At 48.4% G+C, this 26,862-nt stretch overlaps 9 protein-coding genes across 9 annotated transcripts; 6 read left to right on the top strand and 3 right to left on the bottom strand.

Annotated features, from left to right (window-relative positions):
- Nucleotides 1-208: 208 nt before the first annotated feature.
- Nucleotides 209-5,513, top strand: M430DRAFT_52710 (hypothetical protein; the record flags this gene model as incomplete). Its single annotated transcript, XM_024868319.1, has 2 exons — nt 209-443; nt 493-5,513. The coding sequence occupies 2 exons, from the start codon at nt 209-211 to the stop codon at nt 5,511-5,513; spliced, it is 5,256 nt and encodes a 1,751-aa protein (XP_024718406.1).
- Nucleotides 5,514-6,083: 570 nt separating this feature from the next.
- Nucleotides 6,084-8,982, top strand: M430DRAFT_106513 (hypothetical protein; the record flags this gene model as incomplete). Its single annotated transcript, XM_024861084.1, has 2 exons — nt 6,084-6,520; nt 6,579-8,982. The coding sequence occupies 2 exons, from the start codon at nt 6,084-6,086 to the stop codon at nt 8,980-8,982; spliced, it is 2,841 nt and encodes a 946-aa protein (XP_024718405.1).
- Nucleotides 8,983-9,805: 823 nt separating this feature from the next.
- M430DRAFT_107033 (hypothetical protein) lies at nt 9,806-13,315 on the top strand (the record flags this gene model as incomplete). The annotated part of the gene is made up of 5 exons (XM_024861125.1): nt 9,806-9,852; nt 9,939-10,079; nt 10,232-10,713; nt 10,762-13,175; nt 13,232-13,315. 5 exons carry the CDS (start codon nt 9,806-9,808, stop codon nt 13,313-13,315), a joined length of 3,168 nt encoding a protein of 1,055 aa, XP_024718404.1.
- A 1,249-nt stretch (nt 13,316-14,564) lies between these two features.
- M430DRAFT_68638 (hypothetical protein) lies at nt 14,565-14,919 on the bottom strand (the record flags this gene model as incomplete). Its single annotated transcript, XM_024869366.1, has 2 exons — nt 14,786-14,919; nt 14,565-14,731 (listed from the first exon to the last, which is right to left on the bottom strand). The coding sequence occupies exons 1-2, from the start codon at nt 14,862-14,864 to the stop codon at nt 14,565-14,567; spliced, it is 246 nt and encodes an 81-aa protein (XP_024718403.1). The 5' UTR covers nt 14,865-14,919.
- A 1,246-nt stretch (nt 14,920-16,165) lies between these two features.
- On the top strand, nt 16,166-17,088 carry M430DRAFT_107029 (hypothetical protein; the record flags this gene model as incomplete). The annotated part of the gene is made up of 2 exons (XM_024861124.1): nt 16,166-16,496; nt 16,547-17,088. The coding sequence occupies 2 exons, from the start codon at nt 16,166-16,168 to the stop codon at nt 17,086-17,088; spliced, it is 873 nt and encodes a 290-aa protein (XP_024718402.1).
- A 1,612-nt stretch (nt 17,089-18,700) lies between these two features.
- M430DRAFT_106596 (hypothetical protein) lies at nt 18,701-20,853 on the bottom strand (the record flags this gene model as incomplete). Its single annotated transcript, XM_024861091.1, has 4 exons — nt 18,701-20,376; nt 20,437-20,569; nt 20,624-20,669; nt 20,804-20,853. The coding sequence occupies 4 exons, from the start codon at nt 20,851-20,853 to the stop codon at nt 18,701-18,703; spliced, it is 1,905 nt and encodes a 634-aa protein (XP_024718401.1).
- A 316-nt stretch (nt 20,854-21,169) lies between these two features.
- Nucleotides 21,170-21,904, top strand: M430DRAFT_44332 (hypothetical protein; the record flags this gene model as incomplete). The annotated part of the gene is made up of 4 exons (XM_024867691.1): nt 21,170-21,357; nt 21,414-21,438; nt 21,513-21,672; nt 21,730-21,904. Coding segments are annotated over 4 exons (385 nt in total), but the record flags the coding sequence as incomplete, so codon positions are not given.
- A 737-nt stretch (nt 21,905-22,641) lies between these two features.
- M430DRAFT_52704 (hypothetical protein) lies at nt 22,642-25,074 on the bottom strand (the record flags this gene model as incomplete). Its single annotated transcript, XM_024868318.1, has 3 exons — nt 22,642-24,139; nt 24,186-24,279; nt 24,330-25,074. The coding sequence occupies 3 exons, from the start codon at nt 25,072-25,074 to the stop codon at nt 22,642-22,644; spliced, it is 2,337 nt and encodes a 778-aa protein (XP_024718399.1).
- Nucleotides 25,075-25,768: 694 nt separating this feature from the next.
- M430DRAFT_170407 (hypothetical protein) lies at nt 25,769-26,294 on the top strand. Its single transcript, XM_024863589.1, has one exon. It carries the CDS (start codon nt 25,822-25,824, stop codon nt 26,140-26,142), a length of 321 nt encoding a protein of 106 aa, XP_024718398.1. The 5' UTR covers nt 25,769-25,821; the 3' UTR covers nt 26,143-26,294.
- Nucleotides 26,295-26,862: the final 568 nt, after the last annotated feature.

Below are 26,862 nucleotides of genomic sequence, written 5' to 3'. Positions count from 1 at the left end.
AACCTACCTATTTTTATTTACGCCGATTGCAATCGATATCGTCCCGTGACTCCGCGATTCCGCGATTCCTCAGTCGCGCTTCACTGAAACAGCCACAGCCCACTACTTAGGTAGTTTCCGACCCTATGTGTACAGACTTCATTGTCAAATCATGTCACAGACAGTCGCATATACCTTTCAACCACCAGAATGAGATCAGTTCGTCGATATGGACCTTTTTCGCGTCCGTTTGAACTGTATAGACAGTTACCAAGCCTCGCCCACCAAATTCGATCCCGTGCTTCGAAACAATGTCAAACCCTCACAAGCGCACAAGGAGCCCAAGGTTCCTATCATCAGAGTGTTTGGTGCTACTGAAACAGGCCAGAAAGTTTGTGCTCATATTCACGGCGCGTTCCCATATCTATACATCGAGTATACGGGGAGCCTAGTTCCCGATGAAGGTATGTTAACGTCGAATGGTGTATTTAATTGCCACTGACCATGAAACAGTGGGTGCCTATATTCATCGACTCCATCTTTCAATCGATCATGCACTTGCCGTTAGTTATAGGCGCAATATACACGACGTAAATGCCAAGTTCGTTGCGCGCATCACTCTTGTCAAAGGAATTCCATTTTATGGTTTTCATGTCGGATATAGATATTACTTGAAGATATACATGCTGGACCCAATGGTAATGACTCGACTGGCAGATCTCTTACGACAGGGTGTTGTCATGAAGAAAGTCTTCCAGCCATTCGAAGCTCATCTTCAATACCTCCTACAATGGATGGCAGATTACAATCTATACGGGTGCGGATACATCGATTGCAGCGTAGTCACGTTCCGTTCTCCAGTACCAAAGTATGAGGAACTAGTTAACATGTCCCATCTTTGGCATGACAGATCAATTCCCGGCGAGCTAGTGACTGAGGATGCTGAACTTCCAAGAGTCAGTCACTGCTCCATTGAGGTAGATATATGTGTGCAGGATATCATAAATCGACATGACATCAAACCTCGGCCACTTCACCACGATTTTATTGAACGCCTGAATCCACTAGGTCCAGATGAGAAGTTAGTGCACAGCATGGCAGGTCTATGGAGAGATGAAGCGCGCCGTCGTAGGTCGAGGGTGTCAGATCCTGAACCTGGTAGCAGCCTGTTTCCTGCTGAAGCCATGATCTCAATGTCCGCCGATTCTCGAAGCTCGCGGTCTGATGGATGGGTTCATGAAGAAGAGTACAGAGAAAAAGTCATGGATTTGATTGCAGATGAAAAGGGCAAGAGTGATGGCGCAAAGATTTCTTTCACTACGTTCGTCCAGCATAGCCCGTTTGAAGCGACAGTCAGAACGAGTCTGGAATCCGTCGAAGATCTTTTCCCGGAAAACCTACGGCAAGCGCTTGAGTTGGTACCAAAAACTAGTATAAGAAGTATCCATTACGATTTAAATGACCAAGAAATTGGGGATGTCGACGAGAAAGGAATTTTGGCCTTCGATCTTAGTGGCCATGATGGGGGTGCTTACGATTCTGACGACGAAAGTATGCGGGGGATGGAGTTCTCTCAAAGAAAGCAAGGAGATCATGTTGAAGAGACGCATCTGGACCCGGCCGACATCATTCAAGAAGAACATGAGGTTGATAATGAATCACATCGAGATGGCGCCCAATTCGAGGAGCAATCCCTCAATTTGTCTGATCCTGATACCCTAAACAGCCTCACAAAATCTTCAGCCATGGACCTAACAACTGAGGATGCCGCAATCGAACCCTCACCGTCCAATTCACTGGATTCTAGTTACGTTTCGGTTTGTTCGGGACCTCAAGAAAACCCTCCCGATCATCTTTCCGTTCAAGCCCATCGCAAGTCTCCTGAAAAGAACCTGAAACGGCCAGAATCTCCAGTCAAGCAATCAAATTCTGTTAACAAACGACAAAGAGTATCTCTTGGCCAGACCCGCCGTCCCGATATTTCACTCGTCGACCCTGAACGAACTGTCGATTCAGATTATGTGAATCACCGAAACATGAGGAAAGTCTCGCTGGCAGAGACAGCATCACTTCATGAAGATTCTAAGCTTGGGCAGATGATGAGAAGTAGGCCCAATACGGACAACGTTTCGCTCTTGGCAACAGGTCCCCGAAGGGAAAGTTCATCTCAGGATCGACTGTACGAAAGACCTCAGATGCAGCCTCTCAGGTTTCCAGTCGTTAAAGATCCTCATGATCCCAATACAATTCTAAGAATAAGTCAGAAAAGTGCTTCCCAGCTCAGCTCTCCTGAAAGGAAATATTCAGTCACATATAATCCTTCGAAGGCTAGTGAATTTCCGAGTTCGGATATTTCGCTCCGTTCTGTTGGAATATGTACTCCGAGATCAAACATCCTTGTGCATATGAGGAATAGGATTGAAAAACAGGACAATAGTGTGATATTATTGGCTTTGGATGAGTTGCCGCCATCTTCCGTTTCAGTAATATCCACTATGCAGAATTTCAGTCTCCCAGAAGTAATCTATCAGGACGCTTTCTACAGCAATGAAAGAGATGTCCCTGAGCGTGCCCGTGAATGGGCGGGAAGAGAGTTCAAACTTGAGAGTTTGACCGTCCCTTTCCTTCCCGAATTCGATCCTACTGGTAGTTCCGAAGCAACCTTTGGTGACAAGACAGCTATCGTACTGGATAAGCCGAAGGTAGAGAAAGTCCACGAATCTCGACGACGTGCCTGCGGTCTTCGAAGTTGGGAGATGGCAAATTCCCCACCTGCATACGCTGAAGTGCATAGTTGGTTTCGTAGTGAAGAGGCGGCGAGGTTAGCAAATGCAACTACGTCTCACGTTCCGTTACGAGTAGTTGCTGGCTCGCAAGGAAAAGGCAAGCTTTCTCAGGTTGAGGGTCCTACCCAGAAGAATAAGCATGGATTCAAATATACACAGAACCAGGCAACCTGCAGCGTTCAGCATGAAGCGCAGTACATGAGCACGATGAGCTTAGAGATCCATATAAACACAAGAGGTGACTTTGTCCCCAATCCAGAGCACGACGAAGTCCAGTGTCTGTTTTGGGGTTTGCACTCGGATCAGGCAGAACATGAGAGCAATAGTAACACAGAAGGCATTCGCGTTGGAGTTGTCGTCCTTTCGGGAAATAACACGATGGCTCAAAATATTGCCAAGCAAGTTGGCTTTGAAATTGAAGAAGAGAGCTCAGAACTTGATCTCATGATCCACATGGTCGATATCGTGCGAAGCTATGATCCTGATATCCTGACGGGCTATGAAGTTCACGGTAGTTCTTGGGGATACCTTATCGAGCGCGCGCGCCTGAAATATGACTACGATCTGTGCGATGAATTTTCTCGAGTGAAGGTCCAGTCCCATGGACGGTTCGGCAAGGATAACGACAAGTGGGGGTTCAACAATACTTCATCAATCAGAGTGACTGGCAGACACCTAATTAACATCTGGCGGGCTATGCGTAGCGAACTGAACCTTCTCCAATACACAATGGAAAATGTCGTTTTCCACTTGCTTCATCGTCGAATACCTCACTTTACTTGGGCGGACCTAACCAGATGGTATACCAATGGCAGACCTCGAGATCTTGCCAAAGTCATCAAGCACTACATTTCCCGGGTCCAGCTTGACTTGCAAATACTCGAGCAGAATGAGCTCATTGCCAGAACGAGCGAGCAGGCTCGTCTACTTGGCGTGGACTTTTTCTCTGTGTTTTCTCGTGGCTCGCAGTTTAAGGTTGAATCATTGATGTTCCGGATTGCGAAGCCAGAGAATTTTCTTCTAGTATCCCCCAGTAGAAAGCAAGTTGGTGGGCAGAATGCACTTGAATGCTTGCCACTCGTTATGGAGCCGCAGAGCGCATTCTATACCAGCCCCGTGCTCGTCTTGGATTTCCAAAGTTTGTATCCAAGTGTAATGATCGCCTATAATTACTGCTATTCCACGTTTCTCGGCCGTGTCGTAGACTGGCGAGGCACGAACAAGATGGGCTTCACAGAGTTCAAAAGGCAGCAACGACTTCTTGAGCTTCTCCAGGATCACATCAACATTGCGCCGAATGGCATCATGTATACGAAGCCCGAGATACGAAAATCCCTCCTGGCCAAGATGCTGAGCGAAATCCTCGAGACTCGTGTAATGGTGAAGAGCGGTATGAAACTCGACAAAGATGATAAGACACTGCAACGTCTGCTTAATAACAGACAGCTTGCACTGAAGCTCATCGCCAATGTTACCTATGGTTATACCTCTGCGTCCTTCTCAGGTCGTATGCCATGCTCTGAAATCGCAGATAGCATTGTGCAGACTGGTCGGGAAACGCTTGAAAAGGCCATTGCTTTTATCCACTCTGTTGAACGCTGGGGTGCGGAGGTAGTGTATGGCGACACCGACAGTTTATTTGTTCATTTGAAAGGTCGTACCAAGGACCAGGCATTCGATATTGGCGAAGAAATTGCAAAAGCCGTTACAAATATGAATCCACGCCCAGTCAAGCTCAAATTCGAAAAGGTCTACTTCCCATGTGTTCTTCTAGCAAAGAAGCGCTATGTAGGGTTTAAATACGAAAGCAGGGACCAAACCAAACCAGACTTTGATGCAAAGGGCACCGAGACCGTGCGCAGAGATGGCATACCTGCTGAGCAAATGATCGAAGAAAAGGCGCTCAAGATCCTATTCCGGACCTCTGATCTAAGCCAAGTCAAGAGCTACTTCCAAAACGAATGCGAAAAGATCATGAAAGGCTCCGTCTCTATCCAAGACTTTTGCTTTGCCAGAGAGGTCAAACTTGGAACGTATAGCAATAAAGGCCCACCGCCACCTGGTGCCCTTATCAGCACAAAGCGCATGCTGGAAGATTCCCGGGCGGAGCCACAATATGGTGAACGTGTCCCATATGTTGTTATCACAGGTGCACCAGGAGCTCGATTAATTGATCGGTGTGTAGCACCTGAGAAACTCCTCGAGGACGACCATTGTGAACTGGACGCCGAGTATTACATCTCCAAAAGACTAATACCACCTTTGGAACGGATCTTCAATCTTGTCGGGGCCAATATTCGAAGCTGGTATGACGAGATGCCCAAAGTCCAACGTATTCGCAGGATTGACACCAATATCCAGCTACAAGGACAATCGAAAGAGCTTGGTATCAATAAGAAAACACTGGAATCGTATTTGAAATCCTCGTCGTGCGTTGTCTGTAAGGAGAAGGTTGAGACTGATGGCCCGGTCTGTCCCGGGTGCGTGGCAAATAGGCCTTGGTCCATATTCTCTTTGCGGACGAGATTGAGCCATGCAGAGAGGAAGTTCATGGACCTTCAGAAAATATGTCAAAGCTGCTCAGGCATCTCGCCGTTGGATGAGGTAAAGTGTGACAGCAAGGACTGCCCGGTATTTTATAGTAGAACGAGACAAAAGGCCCGCTTAAAGACAGAGCGAGCTATTATTGAGCCTGTGATGACAGAGTTAACTGGAAGTTGTGTTGATTTGGAAAGCCTGGAGTGGTAGCCATCAAGGCCTTTTTGTCTTATAGATACAGTATTTGAGGCGCATGGAAGGACTGGCTCCTATAAATAATGAGATGCGGATATTTCAATTCATCGTAGAGATTGGCCCTTACTGTATAGTAGCGGGAAGGCTCATGTTCATGGTGATTCTGGGTCTAGGAACGTAATAGCTGTTGATTAGACCATATCGCGAAACTTGGAACCGAAATCGAAGACAGACCGTAAGTATTCTATCTTTGCGCGCCACGGAATGACCACAATCATAGACCCTCACATCACAAGATATCCGTGCTCTAATACTGTACTGTATATCTAGTTTATCTAGTCTATGTGTACAGCCTCCGTCAGGGAGACGTTGACGAGGCGATAGCGCCGCCGCTTCGGTCAATCAGCCTGGCTATCGTATTAACTAAACCCTTAACGGAGTACATAGGTACCTCCAGTAAGGTATGTACATATATATGTACACTGCCGGTAGCTCGAAGCTGCCTCGTCTTTCCACATTTACATACGAAGTATTGTGCCGAGGGCTACTCAACAATCTCTCTTTCACATAGTTGCCGATGTAACGATGGGCGGTCTGGCGGGCTTCCTCGTCGTCTATCTTCTCGGTGGCCTCACGTTCATTCCCTTGCTCATCGTCGCTGTTCTCCTCCACGCCTACTTTACACTTCCCATCCACGAAGACAATACATACGGGGAACGCGAAATCGATCCGATCATTCAACCAGGAGACGATATCGATGCCATTAAACGCGCACAGAAGACGCTTGGCGATCGGTTTCAGCCTCGCAATAACAATGAATCCGACGTAGCTGCTGGCTACTTTGCTATTTACAGAGAGTATGTGCCTGCAGCAGCTACGACTGCCCCGTCAGCCAACCAGAGTGTCTATCAGAGCATGTATAGGAGCATCTTCGACCGGAAACAAAGCTCCAGCCCGCTGGATAATAAAGGCGTGGGTAGGCCGCAAAGGAAAGGCGGCAATGTTTTCTATGTGGTCCTGAGGTATGGCACTGTTCTGTATGGATACCAGTTGCAAAGTACTTACCGCTTTTTGGTGCAGGCATGGCCACTTAATGCTCTTTGACGATGACGATCAGCTCGAGGTTCGGCACGTAGTATCCCTGGCCCATCATAATGTTAGTATCTATTCGGGCGGAGACGAAACGCCGGAAGGAGAGCTATTCATAAAGAGAAATGCCATATGTCTCTCGAGAAAGACAGATGTTGGGGGGTTGACGCCGGATGGCGGGGCGTCGAAACCCTTCTTCCTGTTCTCTGAGAACTGCTCTGATAAGGAAGACTTCTACTTCGCACTCCTGCGGAACCAGGAGAGAAGGCTGAATGCAAAGGATAACCCGCCAGTGCCTCTCAAATACGATGTCAATGATATTATTACGCTAGTCCAGAGGTTGCATTCCTCAGAAGAGCATCTGCAGACAAGATGGATCAATGCCGTCATAGGGAGGGTATTCCTAGCCCTGTATAAGACCCCAGAGGTAGAAAATTTTGTCAGGGCGAAAATCAACAAGAAGATCTCCAGGGTGAAGACCCCGTCATTCTTGTCGAAAATAGCTTTACGAAATATTGATATGGGCGAGGCTGCGCCCGTGATCACCAATCCTCGACTGAAAGACTTGACAGTGGACGGAGAACTCATCGTGGAGGCCGATGTTCGTTATACAGGAAATTTCCGAATTGAAGTGGCGGCTACGGCTCGCATTGATCTTGGCACAAGGATCAAGGCAAGGGAGGTCAATTTACTCCTGGCGGTAGTCTTAAAGAAGATCGAAGGCCATGTAATGGTTAGAGTTAAGCCACCTCCCTCAAACCGGCTTTGGTTTACTTTTCAGTCTATGCCAAAGATCGACATGGCTATAGAACCGATCGTCAGTTCAAGGCAGATTACATACACCTTAATTCTTCGCCAAATCGAAAACCGAATCAAGGAAGTTGTCGCTGAGAGCCTGGTGTTCCCGAACTGGGATGACTCTCCTTTTTATCATACGGAGAACAGGTTATGGAGAGGGGGTATCTGGGCTGATGATGGGATTTCAGAGCATACCCAAGGTCCTGAGACTGCTGCGACTCAGGACGGGGACGTAAACCAGGTTCATCATCCGGAGGCCGAGCAGGATGAAGCGATATCGACCTTATCACAAGTGGAAAAGAGCATAAGCATGCCTTTGGTTGATACCTCATCCTCTGGAACTGCATTCCCACGCAAAGCTGCAAGGTCTGCTATGCATCTGGGAGGTTTAAGAGCGATGGCTTCATCCACAAGTGTCGAGACTCAGCCTTGTGATAAACCGAAAGCTCTCCGATCCGGCTCATTTGCTAGTGCCTCATCACCGAGTGTTAGCACAGATGTTTCACACGCCGATACTTTCAAGAATTCTACTCCTCCCGAACACAGCCATGCCGCGACTGCCATGGCCGCTATCTCAGCTCTCTCCCAGACAAATTTGCCGGCCCAAACTCCTGTCAGATACCCGTCACGACCATCAAGAACGGAGAAAGCTGGTAGTGAGTCTTCAGTATCCTCGCGAGACTCGATGCAGTCCGAGGACGAATTCGAAAATGACCTGACTCCGCAGCCTTCTCTTAGCCTTCCGGATCCTACAAACAACCTAAACGCAGGATCTTATCCACCCAGTCCAGTCAGTATGAGCAATACGTCGTTCAGCTCTCAAGCATTATCAGCAAAATCTTTGGCCTCCTTTGGGAATGACCCACGATGTGAGAACCCTTCTCCTTCATCAGGGAAATCTTCGGCTGCCGACACCAAGCGCCTGTCTCTCACAGCGGTAACCAATGCTGCAGCGACAGCCAAGAAGTGGGGATGGAATGCCATACAACGGCACGGCGAACCGAGAACTGATAGCTCTTCAAGGGTGGCAAATTCTCCCTCCCAGCCACTGGTCATGGGACGCGGGCGTCCTCTTCCTCCTCCAGGGACGCCACTTCCGCCTCCTGATAGGAAATCAAAAACTGCGCCGGTTCCTGTCCCAAAGCGTAAACCTATACCCCCATCAGCCTTGCCTCTAAAGCAGAAAGACCCTGAGCTCGAGTCAAATGGGGTTGAAAAGCAACATACAGTTTCAACCCCTCCTTTACCTAAGCGACCAAGTCGAGAAGACGCTGATGCCGACGGTACTGATGACGGACTACTTGTTGTTGCTGCGCCTACTGGCGACTCCGAACCAACAACACCAATAAGTGAAGATGCGCCAATATGCATGCCGCCTTGGGTTGGCAACGCTGAAGAAACTGGGCCGGTTCAACAAACCGTCACTGCAGATGGGAAAGATGTCCCAGTTCCTACCCTATCTAAGAGGCGACCGCCACATAGAGTCTTGTCTAGCAGTCCTGAGGAGGATGGTCCCGAGTTGCCCTCTTGGATGGCTGCACAAGAAGAAGAAGCAAGAGCAAAGAGCACATTTGTTGACGAAGATACAGGATTGTGAGCATAATCGTTTAATCAGAATAACTGTTAGTTGGACCCGGACTCGAATGCAGAACCGGATGGGTCAACCCAGCTTGGGTAGTTCTGTACAATTGATATGAGTTGGAGGGCGAAGGAACCTGATTGAAGGGGCGTATATGGCGTTATACAGAACTGGTGATTACCTAGAATTTTCGGTGTAAGGGCAGGGCATCCTCTGGAGTTAAACCAGAGCACATGGCGAAGCTTTGCGTAGCAATAAATACAGTGCGGTGATATATTAGTTCTTTCTTGACTGTCTTAGAACGAATGCATCCATGGGATCATTTAATATGTTAACTACGAGCCATCTACACTCAGTCCCGACCAGTTGCATATTGACTACCACCCCCTCAATATACTAGCACACTATCGGCCCCATCATCTCGATTGGAGTATGAAGGATAACATAAGGATGGCGCTCGTCCGAGCCGACCAACATTCTTTCTGTTCTCTCGCCCTCTACCTAACAAAAATGACGTTGAAATAAAGCGAAGCCTGGGTAGTTATGGTTGTCTGATAGCACCTATGTACCTAGGTAAGGTGAGGTAGGTAAGGTAAGGTCCCTAGTAAGGTGAGGTTGGTTACCCTCCCTTATACTCGCCACATAATCGCATTACGCAGCCCGCTCGTTTGCCGAACAGGCGCTAGAACCTCGTCAACTTGCGATAGCCCATTCGAGCTACAACTTTGTCTTTAATCTCTCTTCCTCCTCCTCTATGCTCCTCACCCTTACACTCCTTTCGCTCATTCTTTACCCCGTTGTTCATAGTAAGCCTCGTTCTGTGCGCTGAGCGCTTATCAACATGTCTTTGGCCTACGCCCCAACCACTCGTAACATAGATCACACAAAGTTCGTTGCCTGATAGCTTTCAGCCCTATTAGTTCTCGATCTTTTATTTCCGCCCTCTTCAACGCGCTGACATGGTTACAATGCAGGTCCGAAGCTGAGCTTGCGATCAACATCAGAAAGGCGACGAGTATCGAAGAGACAGCGCCCAAACGCAAACATGTTCGGAGCTGTATTGTGTACACATGGGATCACAAATCATCCACGGCATTCTGGGCAGGCATGAAAGTGTTAGTTGTCGCAATCTCTCTGTTGATGCCCTGATTGAAACCCGATGAGAGGCATTGATCTGCGAGGATATGGATATCCGAGGCTACCGAATACCTCATATTGTATATTAACGTCTGGATTAAGAGGCTGACTGATGGATCTTTCCTCCTAGGCAGCCCATCCTTGCCGACGAAGTACAGACTTTCAAGGCACTGATTACTGTGCATAAGGTGCTCCAGGAAGGCCATCCGACGACACTACGAGATGCAATGGCAAATCGAAGCTGGATCGACAGCCTCAACAGAGGAATGTCTGGGGAGGGTCTGCGAGGTTATGGCCCCTTGATCAAAGAATACGTCAATTTTCTCCTTGCGAAGTTGGCCTTCCATCAACAACATCCGGATTTCAATGGCACATTTGAATATGAGGAATACATAAGCTTGAAGGGCATCAACGACCCAAACGAGGGTTATGAAACCATCTCAGACCTCATGATGCTTCAAGACAGGATAGAACAGTTCCAAAAACTGATCTTCTCCCACTTTCGAAGTGGTGGCAACAACGAATGTAGGATATCGGCACTGGTGCCTTTGGTCCAAGAGAGTTATGGAATCTACAAATTCATTACAAGCATGCTGCGTGCTATGCATACAAGTGAGCCATAAAATTTCCTATTTACTGCAAGCTGCTAATTCTCTATAGCGACCGGCGACGACGACGCCTTGGAACCCCTGAGAGAACGTTACGATGCGCAGCATTACCGCCTAGTCAAATTCTATTACGAATGCTCCAATCTGCGTTATCTTACTAGCTTGATAACTGTACCCAAGCTCCCACAAGAGCCTCCCAATCTCCTTTCTGAAGATGAATCTGCCCCACGATTACCCCAGCGACCGAAGCAAGAGATCGAAAGACAAATTACGCCTCCTCCAGCACCCAAGGTGGAAGAACCAGACGAGATTGGAGAGTTCTGGAAGAACGAACAAGCCCGGCAGAATAGAGAGTATGAGGAGCAGCAAAGGGTACTAGAAGAGCGGCAGGCGCAACAGCTTTATGCCCAACAGCAAGCTGCGCTTCAGGCACAGCGTGATTTTGAAGAGCAACAACGACAGTTAGCTGAACAGCAAAGGCGAGACCAGGAAGCATTGTTGGCGCAGCAATTCCAACAGCAAACGCAGGGCCGTATGGCGCAGTTGGAGCAGGAAAATCTCGATGCGCGCGCTCAGTATGCACGGGATCAACTTATGTTACAGCAATATGATCAGAAAATCAAGGCCCTAGAAAATGAGCTCACACAATTACAGAGTAGTTACGGCCAACAGATCGGTAGCAAGGACGATCAAATCCGTGCTCTACAGGAGCAGGTAAACACCTGGCGAACGAAATACGAGGCCCTTGCAAAATTGTATTCACAGTTGCGTCATGAGCATCTTGATTTGTTGCAGAAATTTAAGGGCGTGCAACTCAAGGCAGCTTCAGCACAGGAAGCCATCGATAAAAGAGAGAAGCTTGAACGGGAAATAAAGACGAAAAATCTTGAGCTTGCTGATATGATCCGAGAGAGAGACAGAGCTCTGCATGAAAAAGATCGCCTCTCCGGCGGCAATCGTGAGGAGCTAGAGAAGCTTAAGCGGGAACTTCGCATGGCTCTGGACCGGGCCGATAACCTGGAGCGAAGCAAGGGCAACGAACTCTCCTCCATGCTTTCCAAATACAATCGTGAGATGGCAGATCTTGAAGAAGCCCTCCGAAAGAAGACTCGGGCTCTTGAAGAAGTTCATGCAAAATATAGCGAAGGCGGTTCTGATGCTGAGCGCTTGTTGCGGGAGAAGGAGGATGAGTTAGAGGTTTACAAACAAAGCTTGGACGATACCCTAATCAAGCTCAATGAGTTAGAGATGTCCCGCGGCGCAACGGACCAGGCTCTAGATGGAGAGATAGATGCTATGCTTCTCTCCAATATTAGCAAGATCAACGATATCATTGACTCGGTACTTCAGAGTGGAGTCCAACGTGTTGATGATGCTTTATATGAACTCGATTCATCTATGCAAGCTGGAAACCAAAATGCAACACCTTCCTATGTCCTTTCGCAAATCGAGAAGGCCTCTTCTAGTGCCACCGAATTCGCAACAGCTTTCAATAACTTCATCGCCGATGGTCCCAATAGCAGTCATGCTGAGATCATCCGGACGATCAACGTCTTCTCGAGCTCTATTGCAGATGTTCTCAGCAATACCAAGGGTCTGACAAGACTTGCTACAGATGACAAGAAGGCAGATCAGCTTATCAGTGGTGCACGACATTCAGCACAATCGACTGTCAAGTTCTTCCGTGGCTTACAAAGCTTCCGCCTCGATGGGATGGATCCGATGCAGAAGACAGATGTCGTTATCAACAGCATGAATGAAGTACAGATGAACCTTCAGAAGCTCAACAAACTTGTAGATTCTTTCGCGCCAAACAGTGGCAAATTGGTCAACAACAAGGGTGATTTGGGAGACCTTGTGGACAGTGAGTTGAACAAGGCTGCCGACGCAATCAGTGCTGCTGCCGCACGACTTGCAAAGCTGAAGTCGAAACCAAAGGATGGATATTCAACCTATGAACTGCGCATACACGACTCAATCCTCGATGCTGCTGTGGCTGTAACAAATGCTATTGCTAAGCTGATTAAAGCGGCAACAGTGACCCAGCAGGAGATCGTCCAGGCTGGTCGTGGCTCTTTTTCCAAAACTGATTTCTACAAAAAGAATAACCGGTGGACCGAAGGGCTAATCTCAGCCGCCAAGGCGGTGGCTTCCTCCACAAATACCCTGATTGAGACTGCAGATGGTGTTCTCTCTGGTCGCAACAGCCCAGAGCAACTTATTGTTGCGTCCAACGATGTTGCGGCGTCCACAGCACAGCTTGTCGCGGCCAGCAGAGTTAAGGCAGGCTTCATGAGTAAGAGCCAGGAGTCATTGGAACAGGCCAGCAAGGCAGTGGGCGCAGCATGCAGAGCGCTTGTCAGACAGGTTCAGAGTATGATCAAGGATCGCGATCAGGAGGAAGAAAAAGTAGACTATGCCAAATTGGGTGCACATGAGTTCAAAGTCAGGGAGATGGAGCAACAGGTTCGTAACATTCTTTTGGGCAGATAAGGAATGATTGCTAACGTTGTTATAAACAGGTCGAGATACTGCAATTGGAAAATAGTCTGGCGGCTGCGAGACAGAGGTTGGGAGAAATGAGAAAAGTGTCATACCAGGAATAGTCGTCGCGCGTGAAGAAGTAGGGGGACGTGCTCGTAGCTCAGGTAGTTTTACGAATGGAGAGTAAAGATTGTCATTACTCCTTTGGTCTTATCATTTCCTGAAGCTGGAATGTTGAGTATTGCTCTGGTAATTTTCTCTGGCCAATCAAAGGATCTCCTTAAAATCAGGGAGGTTGGGATTTTTTGGACCAATCAGAGAGCCTGCTAAGAATGGGAGGGGTTTGATTCTCTAGACCAATCAGAGCCTTTGCTCGGAATTGAGGGGGGCAGAATGCCTTTAGCCAATCAACACCGATTGTAATGCGCGGGTGACGAAATGGTGAAGGTGAATGTCCTATCCCCGCGTCCTCCACAATAATAATGCTCCGTCGTTGCCATATTGGTAGTAGTACCTGGTAGTTATCTAAAATAGTCATCCTCGGGTACAACCCTGGTTGGCATTAGCTTGTCAAGCGGCGCAAGCTTTATTCTCACGACTACCCCTTACATGAACAAAGGAAGAAACTCTTCACGATCATCACATTCCCATCATTGTGGACCCCCCTTCGGCCAATCATTGAATTCTGCTATTCTGTCAATTTGTCCCTTATCTACGTGGGAATGTGATCATGCGGTGCCGATCCTGTAAATCCATCGCGATGATGAATGATGCGATGGCCCAAGAGCAACAGTCCGATTATGTGCGAAACACGATGAAATACCCCTCCCTTTTCCCTCATTGCGCCATTCAACAGTCGGAAATATTGGTTGGCAAAAGGAGATATTCTCGTGAGGTGCTGACTTCATGTCAAACATGCCTCGGCTCCAATAGCTCGAAATTCATGCAGAGAAACATCCAGATACAGTGAAGGAAATGTCTCTGTGTCTTTAACATCTCTTGCTAAAATAGCATCACATAATAGGGGCACTACTGACATAAAGCTGCAAGGATAGGTTAATTCACATTACCAAATCATTATGCAAGGGGGACAATGCACTATAGGATTGTGCCGTTTCTTGTGGTGTCCATGTCCAGATTTGACGAATGGATTACCTGTGCCCGCTTCTATCTCGAATTCTTATTTGACACCAGGGACAAGAAGGGCAGGGAACTGGTTTTGCTTACTGGCCCTCTCAAACATGCATATCCATTCCACTACATCGAGGCAGCAGTGCCGTTTGCCAGTCTGCATAAATATTGAGAGCGAGTTGCATTCTCATCTCCGTCCGCTGGCCCCACTCCATCGAGCTCGCAATATCATCTTCTGAATCAGAGACCTTCAGATTGGGTTCTCTCATTCTTCTCCAGGTCCCCTGCACCATCTGATTGTGTTTCGTCCTTCATCTGTATTTTTAACCCCGGAGCACGTATGATCAGCTGCGCCATTATCCATTCAATCATAAGAAAAAACATTCTCTCTTTCTTGCGTTTCATGACTGCAAGACCATTAACATAGCTCTTAGTCTTGGAAGTGTTTAGTTGAGACTTACGGCGTATCATCAAATGCATTGGCAATTGTCGTCGAGGAGGCACGATTCCACGTCTGCGATTTGAAATCATCTTGCACATGAGGTAAATCTCCGCGGCATTTGGGAGCTTAACAAATTGCTCCTTATAACGCACGAGGTAATCAACCCTACTCCATTCCACTCCGCTCTTCAATGCAAGTCTATTTTCTTCGATGCATTTGCTAGTCGTCCTGGGCAAAGGATTAGTTAGGGAAGTTTCCACGTCATGCATGATTTGAAAGCTTACTCTCGGATTTCTGTACGGATGCGGATTCGAAGAGCAGCGGGAAGCCATTTTAGTGGATCTTCCTCACCCCAGCCCATAGAAACAATTTTTGAATCGAGTTTGATCAGCTCATCCCCGGCGAACTGTTCTTGTCTGATGGCGTCGTCGAGGTTTCTGATCTCCTCTTCTCTAATGCCCTGGCCAGGAAGGAACTTAATATCGTATTTGACAGGACCTATGCCATAGTCGGCCTCGGGAGTTGATATCTCTGTTTTGTCATCGAATTCTTTGAACTCTTCTATGAATCTGCTCAACTTATCCACTAGATTTGAAATAGTGGGATTCGTTGGGACGGGAATGCAGTCGTCCGGGGATTCAGGATTGAGCTCTCCTTGAAGCTGCTGCGAATCTGGAGTGCGTTGCATTGCGCTGACTATGACAGGTCACTTTGTTGTTCGAAATTCGAAATTTGAAGATCAAGATATTCGAGGTTGTGGTTGTGTTGTAGGCGGCAGAGTGAATTTTATCTATTGATGCGAACTCTTGCTGCTTTTCAAAATATGTTGGCACTTTAAGCTTTTAAGGAACAAAGAAGTTCGCCAACTTCTCATTTTCGAAAGCATTAGCGCGGCTGAGCTCTTCCACCCACAACAACAAACTCCAAAACACAAATTCTCCCTTCCTTTCTCCATCCTAATCAAAACCGGCAACCACATATCCACCACTTCAAGTCCTTCGGGGCTCTGAAGTATCATCACCTCAACTTCAATTGCAGCGTAAAGCTTCTTAGAAGTTCTTCACTTCTCATTTGTCTTGCCGGTCTTCACAGACATCCTCAAGTACTCAAACAAAGACTGCAAGAATGGCAGCCCAAGCTGTCATTGCGCGACAGGCGGCTTTGACCCCCGAACTCAACCTTATCTGGCAGGCAGTGTTGCGCCAGCACCCTCGTGCCGACCGTGTTCTTACGTTGGATGTCAACCTCGTCAACGCCTTGACCGCTGCGCAAGTCGTCGCTGTGGTAAACGTGTACTCGTGAGTCTTTGGATCCCTTGACCCCGCTCTCTTAGCTTACACAATATTACAGATACATTGTCAAGGAATATTGCATGTTTGCAGTGGATCATGGCACTTCCATGGTTTATCTTGGGGCATCGAGTTATCTGCAGACTTTCGACCTCAAATTTGATCGTGGCTATGCACTGCCAGTGTTGACTCGCCCATTTGTGGCACCACCCGCACAAGCTGAGGCAGCCGCTGAAATCATAGAGCCCCGCGCCCTAGCAGCTGTCGACTCCAATGGATACGCTCAGGAACCTAGCCCATACCGTACCCAGGGTAGTAATCATGCTAAAACCGGCAATGGCGGCAAGATCCCAAGACCACCCAACGCATTTATCATCTACCGCAATATGAAGCGCGGTGATGTTCTCACCAACAACCCCGGTCTTCATAACAATCAGATATGTAAGTGAACATGCTTATAAATTGTAACCTTCTATTCTGACATGTTCTAGCTGTCATCATTGGAAAAATGTGGCAGGCTGAGCCGAACAGTGTTAGAGATGAATTCAAAAAGCTCGCCGAGAACGAGAAAGTGAGACACAGACAAATGAACCCTGGTTATCATTACCAGCCTCGTAGACCTGGACAGAAGAAGCGTCGCATGAGCAAGAAGAGGATCGCTGAAGCCGCCATCAATGACCCGATTCCTCCAACAGACAACTACGAACTGGTCACCAACCCCCAAAACAGGAACATAGAGACGGGACGACTTAGTGGTGATTTCTCCGAAATCCGGACCCTCACTCTTCCCATGTCATCTCAAGCTGAGTATCGTATTACCATGGATAACGAGGCTACAAATCCTGCAGGAGTGATTAACCAAATGCGCATTGGGGTTGGCTTCACTCCCTCGGAACAATATAGTGATACCCACGAAGCCGATCTCGAGGAACTTGGGGAATACCTGAACCAGGATGCCTTTACTTTGACTGGTTTCGACCTCGACGAAGAGCAAGCACTCGAAAGTTTTGGACGCCAGTGGCTCGGTGCTTGATGAAGGTATCCGGCGTGCATAGTCCCAGGACACCACGAATCAGAATGCTAATTAGGAATTGTAGTGCTCAACACCCTCGATATCAATATTCCGTTGGTATTGGCCCTATCGTCTTCCAGCCTTTTCCTCAACATGGAGCTCGATGTGTACCGGCCGTTTTTCCTTCTGGCGCCTTTTTCCATTGGCCTTCGGCGACTCTTCTGCATGAGCAAGTTACACAATTCTGTCCTACTGCTCTTGTTATTCTATTTCCTCTTTCGGATGGCCGAGATCGCATGTGATACTGGCTTGCGCACACGATGACAAATAACGTATCTGCTGCTGTCGTACCTTGCGATCTTAGGATCTATCGACATTGGCGTGGACGTGTTTGGCATTGGTTTACTTCCTCAAATGAGAGGCACTATCCTGGAAATTTTTCATTTGTACACACTCTGTGCGGCCCTTCTGATGTTCTTCTGTTTTCAAGACCTTCGAGGCGACAATCACCAAAACCACCAAGAACGGCCTTGAGCATTGGCAGCACATATCAGCGTTTTGATTTTTATTGGCAGGAAAAAGGGAGCGCGAGGTCTCAGAACATTCCTACGGGTCTTCATGTACACAATAGACAGCAGAGCATAGAGAGAAAAAACAATAAAGACTTTTGTCACCAATCCCGTTCTCCTGCTGTGATTCTAAACGTTGCAAAATCCCCTGCGGTAAATAAGCTATCAACGACCCTGGTTGCCATAGCAATGACCTGCATCAACCCCGAACCAAACTACTCCGTATGATCACCTCAGACCATGGATCATCAAGACCGTCTTCCCCGGATTTTCATACCATAGCGCCCCATCTTGCATACAGGTGGGTTCCTAGGGTAAATCCACGAAAAGGAGGAGGTTGGATTTCTTTGGGCGAATGAGAGTGCGCGCTAAAGAAACGGAGGGGGTTGGATTTTTTCCAGCCAATGAGAGTTTGGGCTAAGCGGATCAGAGAAATGGAGGGGGTTGGATTTTTTTCAGCCAATGAGAGTTTGGACTAAGCGCGCTAAATAAAAAGAGGAGGTTGGATTTTTTTCAGCCAATTGGAATTGAGGTGTATATTTTATGCATTTATGCATCGAGCAAAACATACACCTAGTGCACGTGTATGCATACCTACCTACCTAGTACCTACCTAGGTAGGTAATGAAAAGGGCATCACTGCAAATGGCTCTCTGTATCCGCTCCTCTGAATAAATCTTGGATTAGAGACGCATGCGAGGCTGTTTTGTTTATGCCCTATAAGGTCTTGAATTTTCCTCGTAGCCCTACTTTGACAGCAAGCAGTACACCAAAACTTTCGCCCGTAGCTCAATTCTGCTGGATGCGGCGTAAAATTTACAAGGTGCCACGGTGCTCCTGTCGAAATCCACAAGATGTTTTGGCTAAAGCGTCATAAGCATCGGCAAAGCTTGCGAAACCCAAAGAACCGCTTTCCTTGAGTAACCTAGGCAGGAAATTTCGAGCAGGAACGAGGGGGGAAGGAATCCTACAGCCCTCTTGTTGAGCACCCTGTAGCAGAAATCCTAATGCAATGAGTTTGTGTCCTCTCCCGGTCTTTCTATGGCAGCTTCATACTTCTTGCTTCACCCTCCATCTCCAACCCAATCACTACTCCATATGAAAGTTCCGCAGCGCCATTGTGTGTTCTTCTCCTTCTGCCCAGATGGTCCAAGTGGTCGAGGGCATATGTAGAATGATCTACCGCAGTTAACACCTGGCTTCTTTGTAACAAGACTGATGCATGGCTCATCGTGTTCGCATCGAGGAGCGATCCGCTTTCCTAAGATCTTTGACCAACTCTCCTTAGAACTTTCCTTGGAAACTATGGGATCTATGATGCCCTTCTGCTCAGCGGCGTCGAGGGAGCTGCTCTGTGATGTGCACCCGGGGGATTGTCCGCCGTGGGAAGGCGTCGATGAGGTGGCTGAGAGTACTGAGGTTGGAGGATCGCAAGCTGCAAAACTTGCAGAGTCAGACTCGGCATCCAAGCCTGCGGGTGATCGGCCCTCTTCTTCCCCATTGGATTGGGATGCTTTAGGTTTGAAGAAACCTATGAGACTGCTCTGGCCTCTATCAGGTCGGCCCTTAAGAGCCGCAGTTGCTGGTTTTGAGGCTGAGCTAGATTTGTTGCGTTTCACCGGTCGCGTTATAGAAGTTAAGGCTTCCCCTTGCCGCTTCACAATTGACGCGGCAGGACTTGCGATGGATAAACCAGCTGCCTCCGGTTTGCTCGGGGCGTTTTTCGTTTGTGGAGGATCTCCAGAACCCAACGATTTCTCTTCCTGGCCGTCTTCACCTACTGATTTAGAGGAGCTTTCTCTTGTGGGCAAAGAGGGCTTCTTAAAGAACATATCGCGGATGTTACGACGACGATCGAATTCTGGTATTAGCTTCGCAGACATCGGCAGCAAATCTTTGGTCGACCACTCTCGCTGACGCACACCGCCCTTGAACATTCCATTACTCATAATATCCCTAATATGGACTTCCTTGGCATCGATCTCAACCTGCTCCTTTAGCACGGCGTACACAGGACAGTGGTCTGAACCCATGAGACCCTCCTGTATGTTTGATTCGCAGAACCAATCCTTCCAGTCCTTGCTGCAAAGCACATAGTCTATTCGAGACCCAAAGTTGCCAGGACGTGCATTGAGCTTCTGATCCCAGCATGTGAACATGCCCTTCCGATCCGGATGGAATGACCGGCAAATGTCCCACATGACTGGTTCCTCCCGGCCCTCGTCCCTTTCCCCTACAACCTTGCCGCCAACTAGTAACTGATTTAGTATCCGCCTGGCTGGAGTGGATACATATTCTTCCGCTGTTATACCTTGCTTCCTCAATTGCTCTTCCGCATTCGCCGTGTCAATCTCCTCCCGAACGATGTTTAAGTCACCGGTCAAAAACACTCTCTTGCCAGCCGACACAAGGTTGCGTACTCGGGCATCGAGGGCGTTCAGAAAACCAATACGAAATTCGTCTCTCGTTTCATCTCGATTAGCAGGACAATACACGCCGATGAGTACAAAGGCAGGAAATTCCAGTATGACACAGCGACCTTCCGAATCTAGAGTGGCAGCGTCGAGCGCGCAGTCGGAAAGTTGACTGGTGCTAGGATAGCCTCCGATTTGCTGGTCTTTGGGGAGGTTCGAGAAGCTTGTGGAGGAGTTTGGAGGAGTGAGGATGCCTGTGATGCCTTCTTCGGCTCGAATGGGAGCGCAGACAGCGTTGCGAGTGTAGATGGCGACGCCAGAGTATCCTAAGCATAGTTCGTCAGAACACTTATCCGAAGTCCTGAAGGAGTAAACCTCATACGTACCCTTTTTGTGTTTTGGCAGACTGAAATAGACATCCCATCCGGGCACAAGTACCATATCATCCCGAAGATCCTTCCTCTGTATCTTCGTCTCTTGCATGACAACAATATCGGCCTCGAGAATATCAAACATCGCCTACAGTTCAATCAGAAGTAGCCCTACAAAACGAGCCGCACAGGTTTGACATACAGCGAAAGTCCTCTCTTGACGCCATGGCTGATATCCGAACGGATTCCTGACCGTGTCAATGTTCATGTTCGCAGAGTTTGTGGATGCAAGGCCGGCAGGTGGGATGCGGCACGTTCAACTAACCTGATACCGTTCACTGCCATCAGTTAGCTCCAGCTCATGGGTCTCGACTGCGCGGACTTACCATTCCACGTAGTGATGCGCAAGCCCCGCCGCTCCTCCTCCTCCATCTTGATCAGGCGGCTGTTGAGAGTATAAGAAACCCCTGAGGCATCTCCCTCTCCTCGCTCGACGCCTCTTGTAGAGACACTGCGTTCGTCCAAGGTTCGAGACACCGGTCGTTCGCTCTGGCTTGGAATCCCCGTAAGCCCGCGTTATCTTACTCAACCGCGTTACTCGTCGCGAAAGTGGCTCGTCGTCATCGGTGTGCACGTGACCAGAAAGGACGCTAAGGCGGATGATCAGACGATCCTGTACCGTACGTCCTGTCAACGTCAAAACCTCTGAAATCCCGAGAGCAATTGAACCACCACAACACAACTACACAATGTTCCCTCAACGAACCATGCTACGTGCCTCGCAACGCTTTGCGTCTCAGGTCCGCTCGCCGGCTGTCCGCAAGCCCTTCCAGCGCCGATTCCAGAGCTCCGAGAGCTCTCCCTTCCACGGTGCCGAGGACAATGCTTTCAACCGCGAGAGGAAGGCCGTGAAGGATCACGCCGCTGGCACAAGTGGTTCGTACTTTACTGGATGCTTGCGGTGATATGGAAGCTGACCTTTCGTGACCTAGAACTCTGGCGTAAGCTGTCGCTCTAGTAAGACTGCCCCCGGACCTCGGGACCGAGAGACGTGAATTGCACAGGAGATACAGAGATGCTGACCTCGACAGCGTGGCCCTCCCTGGCCTGATCATTACTGGCTTGAACGCCTATGTCCTGTGGAACAAGCATTGGGAGCACTGGTCGCACCTGCCGCCTTTGGAGGAGCGAACTGAGTATCCTTACCAGAACATCCGCACCAAGAACTTCTTCTGGGGCGACGGAGACAAGGTGAGTTTGTCCTTGACCTTTCAATGATGCTGAGCCGTAGCTAACCTCCTGTCGTAGACTTTGTTGTAAGTATCCATAATCCAATTCGAAGAAAAAATGATATATTCCGTGGGAACAATTGGGAGAGTAAGACGAACAGACGCTGACCACTTATCCCCTCCCGCAGCTGGAATGACAAAGTCAACTACCACCACAGAGAATAAGCCACCAACCTAGAATACCTTTAGGAGCTGGTGCACGAGTTGGGGTTGGAGATGTTTAAGGAAGTGAACAGTGATGTGTGGAGGGATAGACAGGATGTATATTTCGCCTTGAGTTTTAGAAGTTACAGAAGTGAGGATATTAAAAAAAATTCTGCTTCGTGAACGTGATATGACTGGGTTAAGTGCATTAGAAGGCAGTACAGAGAAGGAAGAGACGAAGCGGACCATTGACTCATCCAGTTCTTGGATTTGGAGAAAGTCAATTGATTAGGTGATGGTGGTATTGCTCTTGAAGAAAGAAACCTCACCTTTAAAAGCACCTTCGACTACTGTCTCCGGCGAGTTAGCCTGAGTGATGTACTCAAGAAACCCGTTAGCCCGTAGCCAACCTTGAGCGTAGAGTCTTACTTCAGAGATGATTGCTATACCCCGTTGTTTCTGCTGTTGTTTCGTGCCATGTGAGGTTCTGATCTCTTTGATATGCGTGTCCTTGAGGAAGCTGGTGTCGGCAACTGTGAGGGATTTGCTCACCCTGGCATTGAGCTTGGTAGGATGATGTGAGAGGATGAGTGAGTTATATATTGAGTTTGGTTGGGCGTCGAAGTGTTAACGAGGGTCAGATATGGGAGCAGAGTGGAGTCAATAGGGTGCTTAGCATGTTTCAATAATCCTGGAAGACGTTCTTTGTAAAAGGTAGGGACACTTTGAAGATGAACAAATAGTCATGTCGAGCCGAGTATTCTATATATTGGGTATCATTATTCAATCAAGCCACTGCTAATGCTGCTTCTTTCTTCAAGTCCAAGTATGCGCTTGCATAGTCATTTGCTTGCACTTTGTCCCCCAATATTCTCATTATCGTGGCCTTCTTGGCCATCATCTCACATTGACCCTTGATGTCCTCCATTGCGGAGTATTCACTAAAAGCCCTGTCAATGAATTCCAAGCATTTAGTTAGGTTCTGCGTCCTCTTCAGACTCCCTGCATCAGCAAGCCCCGCTATGCCCATATAGGCGTCGACGAGGAACGAATAAAGCTGAGCATTCAGTGGGCAGTTTTCGCACTCTAGAGCACGAGGAATGACCGAGATAAGGATTTGAGATGAAGCATGAAATTCGCCGAGCGAAGTAAGGATGTTGGCTACTGCACCCATCGCTGCCCAGAGAGCAGGAATCAGCCGTGCCCGCCAAGCGATGCTGGCTGCGCGAACAGCCACAGAGAACCCTTTCTGGGGGCGACCGGCTTTGTCTTGAAGTAAGGCCTTCATGGTAAGGAGTTTAACTCGCAAATGTATATCATCCCCCGACTCTTTCATCGCCAACGACAATTGTTCGATTTTGGCAAGTGCGCGACTGAAATCCGTGCGCCGTATGAGATAGTCAATGTGGAGGATATTTATCTCAAAGGCAAGTTCCGGGTCCGCGTCGGGTCCGTTGGACTGGAGAAGCTGCGAAAGGAGTTGGTCGGCTCCGTCCAGATTGTTGCGGTGCAGGTCCCGCTTCAGGCGAAGAATGCCTCGATATTTCAACCAGTATTGATTTGCTTTCCACGACCGAAGAGAATTCTCATCCAAACTTTCCAGTCTCTCCATGGCTTCGTCAAAGTGGCCTCTTTCCATCAGGAGATGGGCAATCCGGCATGTGAATCTCAAAGTATCATCGAAGAGAGCGTGGCGGGCATGTGAGCTGAGAAAGACCTCGCAATATTGCCTTGACAAACAGACCACTCCTAGACGTCCCCATAATGAAGAGTACATCGCCATCTGCGCTCCCATCATACTCTTCATATTCTTTTCCACAATGAGCTGAGAGCTCTTCAAGATATTTTCGAAAGCTGTTGCAATACTCTCGCCGTTTGACATACCGAGTTTCGCTTCACTGAGTAGCGATGAGCTCCACAAAGTCCACATGCCAGTTTCCTTAGCCTTAAGGCGAAGAAATACAAGCCCTTCTCTCTCCACGCCAAGCATGTTCGTTGACTCGGCCGCGTCAATGATATCCGGGTGTGCTTTACCGAAATGATACAACCAATTCAGAGCAAAATTAAGACAGGCCATATCTTTGTTTTCCCGTGCGGTCGATACCGTCTCGAGCATAGCAGCTACCGCTTCGTCGAAGCATCCAAAATCGGCCTGTAGAACGGCAAGATTCATAAGAGCATATTGATAGAATAGACGGTCGCGGTTTTCCATGGTATAATCGAAATACCGATGTAGATTGTCAAATGATGTAGGATAGTCACCAGCCCGCCAGGCATCCAGGAAGCTGGTCATAAATTAGAGGAATTCCCTTAGCTTAAAGAAAGGCTTACCTCAAGTAATGTGACAAGCTTGGGATCACAATGCTCTCGTCCAAGACGCTCCTGAATTTGTCTTTGACTTCGACCGGTATTCTAATGCCAATCTCTGAAATCATTAGCACGGTCCGCAGGACTGGCCAGAATGTCGATACCCACTCTGCATCTGTTCCACTTGAAATTCCAACAGCTTCTCAACATCGTCGGTGCTCACACAGCCCTTCTCCCCCTCATCAGTATGCAAGCCGCCATATGCCACAATTTCGAGCATTTCTGCCGCTTCTATTCCCCATTCTCTTTCCCCGTCACTCAACGCCTTGTCCCCAGCCCACCTGTGTAAACCCCCATTCTTCCTCGCCCAATATTTCGCGGACCCCTGTCTCCACCTCACAAAGGCCTCCCACAAGGATAGAGTATTGCTGAATTTCAGCCGGTCAAACTCAACCTTCGCTCTCCGAACAAAACTCCCAAGTGGGGACGTGCGGGACAGCACGATCATGTCGGGGGAGGGGGGAGGGATGCCCAGTTCGCTGTCTTTCTTTAAGTCCTCTCGAGACTTTGCCAAAAGGTTCACAGATTCTGCGAAGAAATTATGTAGAGCATCCAAGCTGTCGATCTCCCATAGTTTTCTGAGGAAATAGTCCCATAGTGTTCGCCCCGGCACGCCAGACGCCGACGGATGGGCTATGAGGAGCTCTTCGAAGGATTTGAGGTCGAGGATGAAAGGGAGGGGTTGCGACGGGGTAGCGGTCTTCGAGGGATACCTGGGGACAGAGGAAGGCAGTAGTTGGTTGATGATGAACGACAGAACAGGAATTGTAGCAGAGGTTGAGACGACACCATATGTGTAAAGCTCAACCAGAGTGAGGAGCCCAATCTTTGAGGGCGTGAGAAACCGGGCCATGGCGAAGACTGAACACGGTTCAATAGATGGAGTTCTACCTCTGTGTGTCCATGCTCCGTCGCGTCGACGGCAATTGCTAAAACTTGGAAGATGCCGCTGGACCTTGCACCCTAAACACCTACAAGTCACTGGTCAGCACGAGAGAAAGAACAAAAAGGCATCGCAGACGCCTTTGGGTCGCTGTGATATGGCATGCCAGACTGTATGAGGTTCTATCCAACCCGCAGTTATGTCCCTCCATCTGCACCTAGACGCGTCGACTCGGCGACGTTGATGATTGGTCGGATTTCCAATCTTTATGGGCCTCGGCTCACAAAAACCTCCCTTACCTCTTCTCTACGTTCATCTCTTGCTCACCAATGACCAACTTGCTCTCCCCATCTCCTTGCTTCCCAGGCATGTTTCTTGCTAGCTGATGGATGAATCTGCTTCAGTAGCGGGAAGTAGTATGGATAGTTGGAAATAAGATAGTAATCATTCGTCGAGGTTGGGCACGAACCCCTCGACGTTTAACAGGAGGTACAGTAGTCCTAAGTCCCACGACCAAACCCGCGGATAAGCTTCCTTGAGCTGGTTTTGGGTTGAACTTGACCTTCTCGTGTCAACAGTGGCTTTTTCCTCTCCATCTCATACTCTTGAGACCACATCGACTCCGCCCGCTCTTAAGCAGCATACATCAATGTCCGCCAGATTGTTTTCTCACCCACTTTCTCCCTTCATTACGGAACCCCTCGTACCTTATGTCAGATGGTACCTAGTCCAGCCAATTCTGTGTCCTGCGACATCCATTTTTGCTGTTGGTTTGGCGATATATGGTGTCTTTTGTTTGTCCTTCAAATAATCAAGAATCGGGCAACAGTTCCATGTCCTATAGGCTCTCTTAACATATCTTCCGGTATAGTCCACGGTTGTGTCTCCCCTGCATATCTTCTTTCAATGCTGTTCTCGACGATTTTGGCCTTCATGAAAGAAATGGCGGGAATGTATTTCACGAGCCCATTGTTTTTCTATTCCGTTTCCTGGGTTATCATCAATTTCTTCAAAACCTCACTTGATGCTCTATTGTGAAATATCACTCTCCAGTCGGTGTTCTCAATAGTGCTGATATGGGGATTATTGGGCTGTTGAGGGCAGAATCCGCAGTAACTCTGGCAGACGTCTTTGTGACTGCCGTATAATCTAGATTTCTGTCAGTACACAACATCCAGATCCAAGTGGCGGATGCTCCTGGTTGAATCTAGGCCGGCATCTGCATTACTGCTTCCCGGCCTCATTTGATAGAACGGCTTCGCAGGGGAGAGGACCTCGACACGGGCAAATCGTAGACTCGAGAAGATTTGACCGCTTTGATCTCTGCCTGCGGAACATCAACGTCAAATACTATCCCTCCGGTCAGCTTGTCGTACATACAGTAACGTGCACTCTGCCTTATACGCTGGTCTAACAAATATAAGGGCCAAACATCGAGGAGAAAGTTCTTATAGGCAATGGCCGGTGCTCCCTTATATTCCTCTGGCATTGTACAGCCACTGTCCCAAGACTATGTGCCAACAAGATTCTGTTCTCCAATACCTCCTCGCTACTCACTTGGCCTAGTACCTGATGCAGATGTTAGTCGCTAGGCTCAGAAACTTACTGTACGTCTTATCTGGGCTTAATAGAAGACGATGTTTGAAGGAAAGGAGGGTAGTCTGTTTCTATTCTTGCTTACCGGAGCGGTCATCGTGGTTCATTCGCCCTGGGTCGCTGATTAGTCCAAGAGACTTGTGTACTTAAGGTATATGGAGT

The sequence above is a fragment of the Amorphotheca resinae genome, assembly GCF_003019875.1.
Source record: "Amorphotheca resinae ATCC 22711 unplaced genomic scaffold M430scaffold_10, whole genome shotgun sequence".
In the NCBI taxonomy this organism is placed as follows: domain Eukaryota; kingdom Fungi; phylum Ascomycota; class Leotiomycetes; order Helotiales; family Amorphothecaceae; genus Amorphotheca; species Amorphotheca resinae.
Note: the sequence above shows the minus strand (reverse complement) of the source record. Positions and strands in the feature narration are given on the sequence as shown.

Coding starts and splice junctions, on each gene's coding strand:
- M430DRAFT_170407 (XM_024863589.1), top strand. CDS start 25,822: ATGGTACCTAGTCCAGCCAATTCTGTGTCCTGCGACATCCATTTTTGC.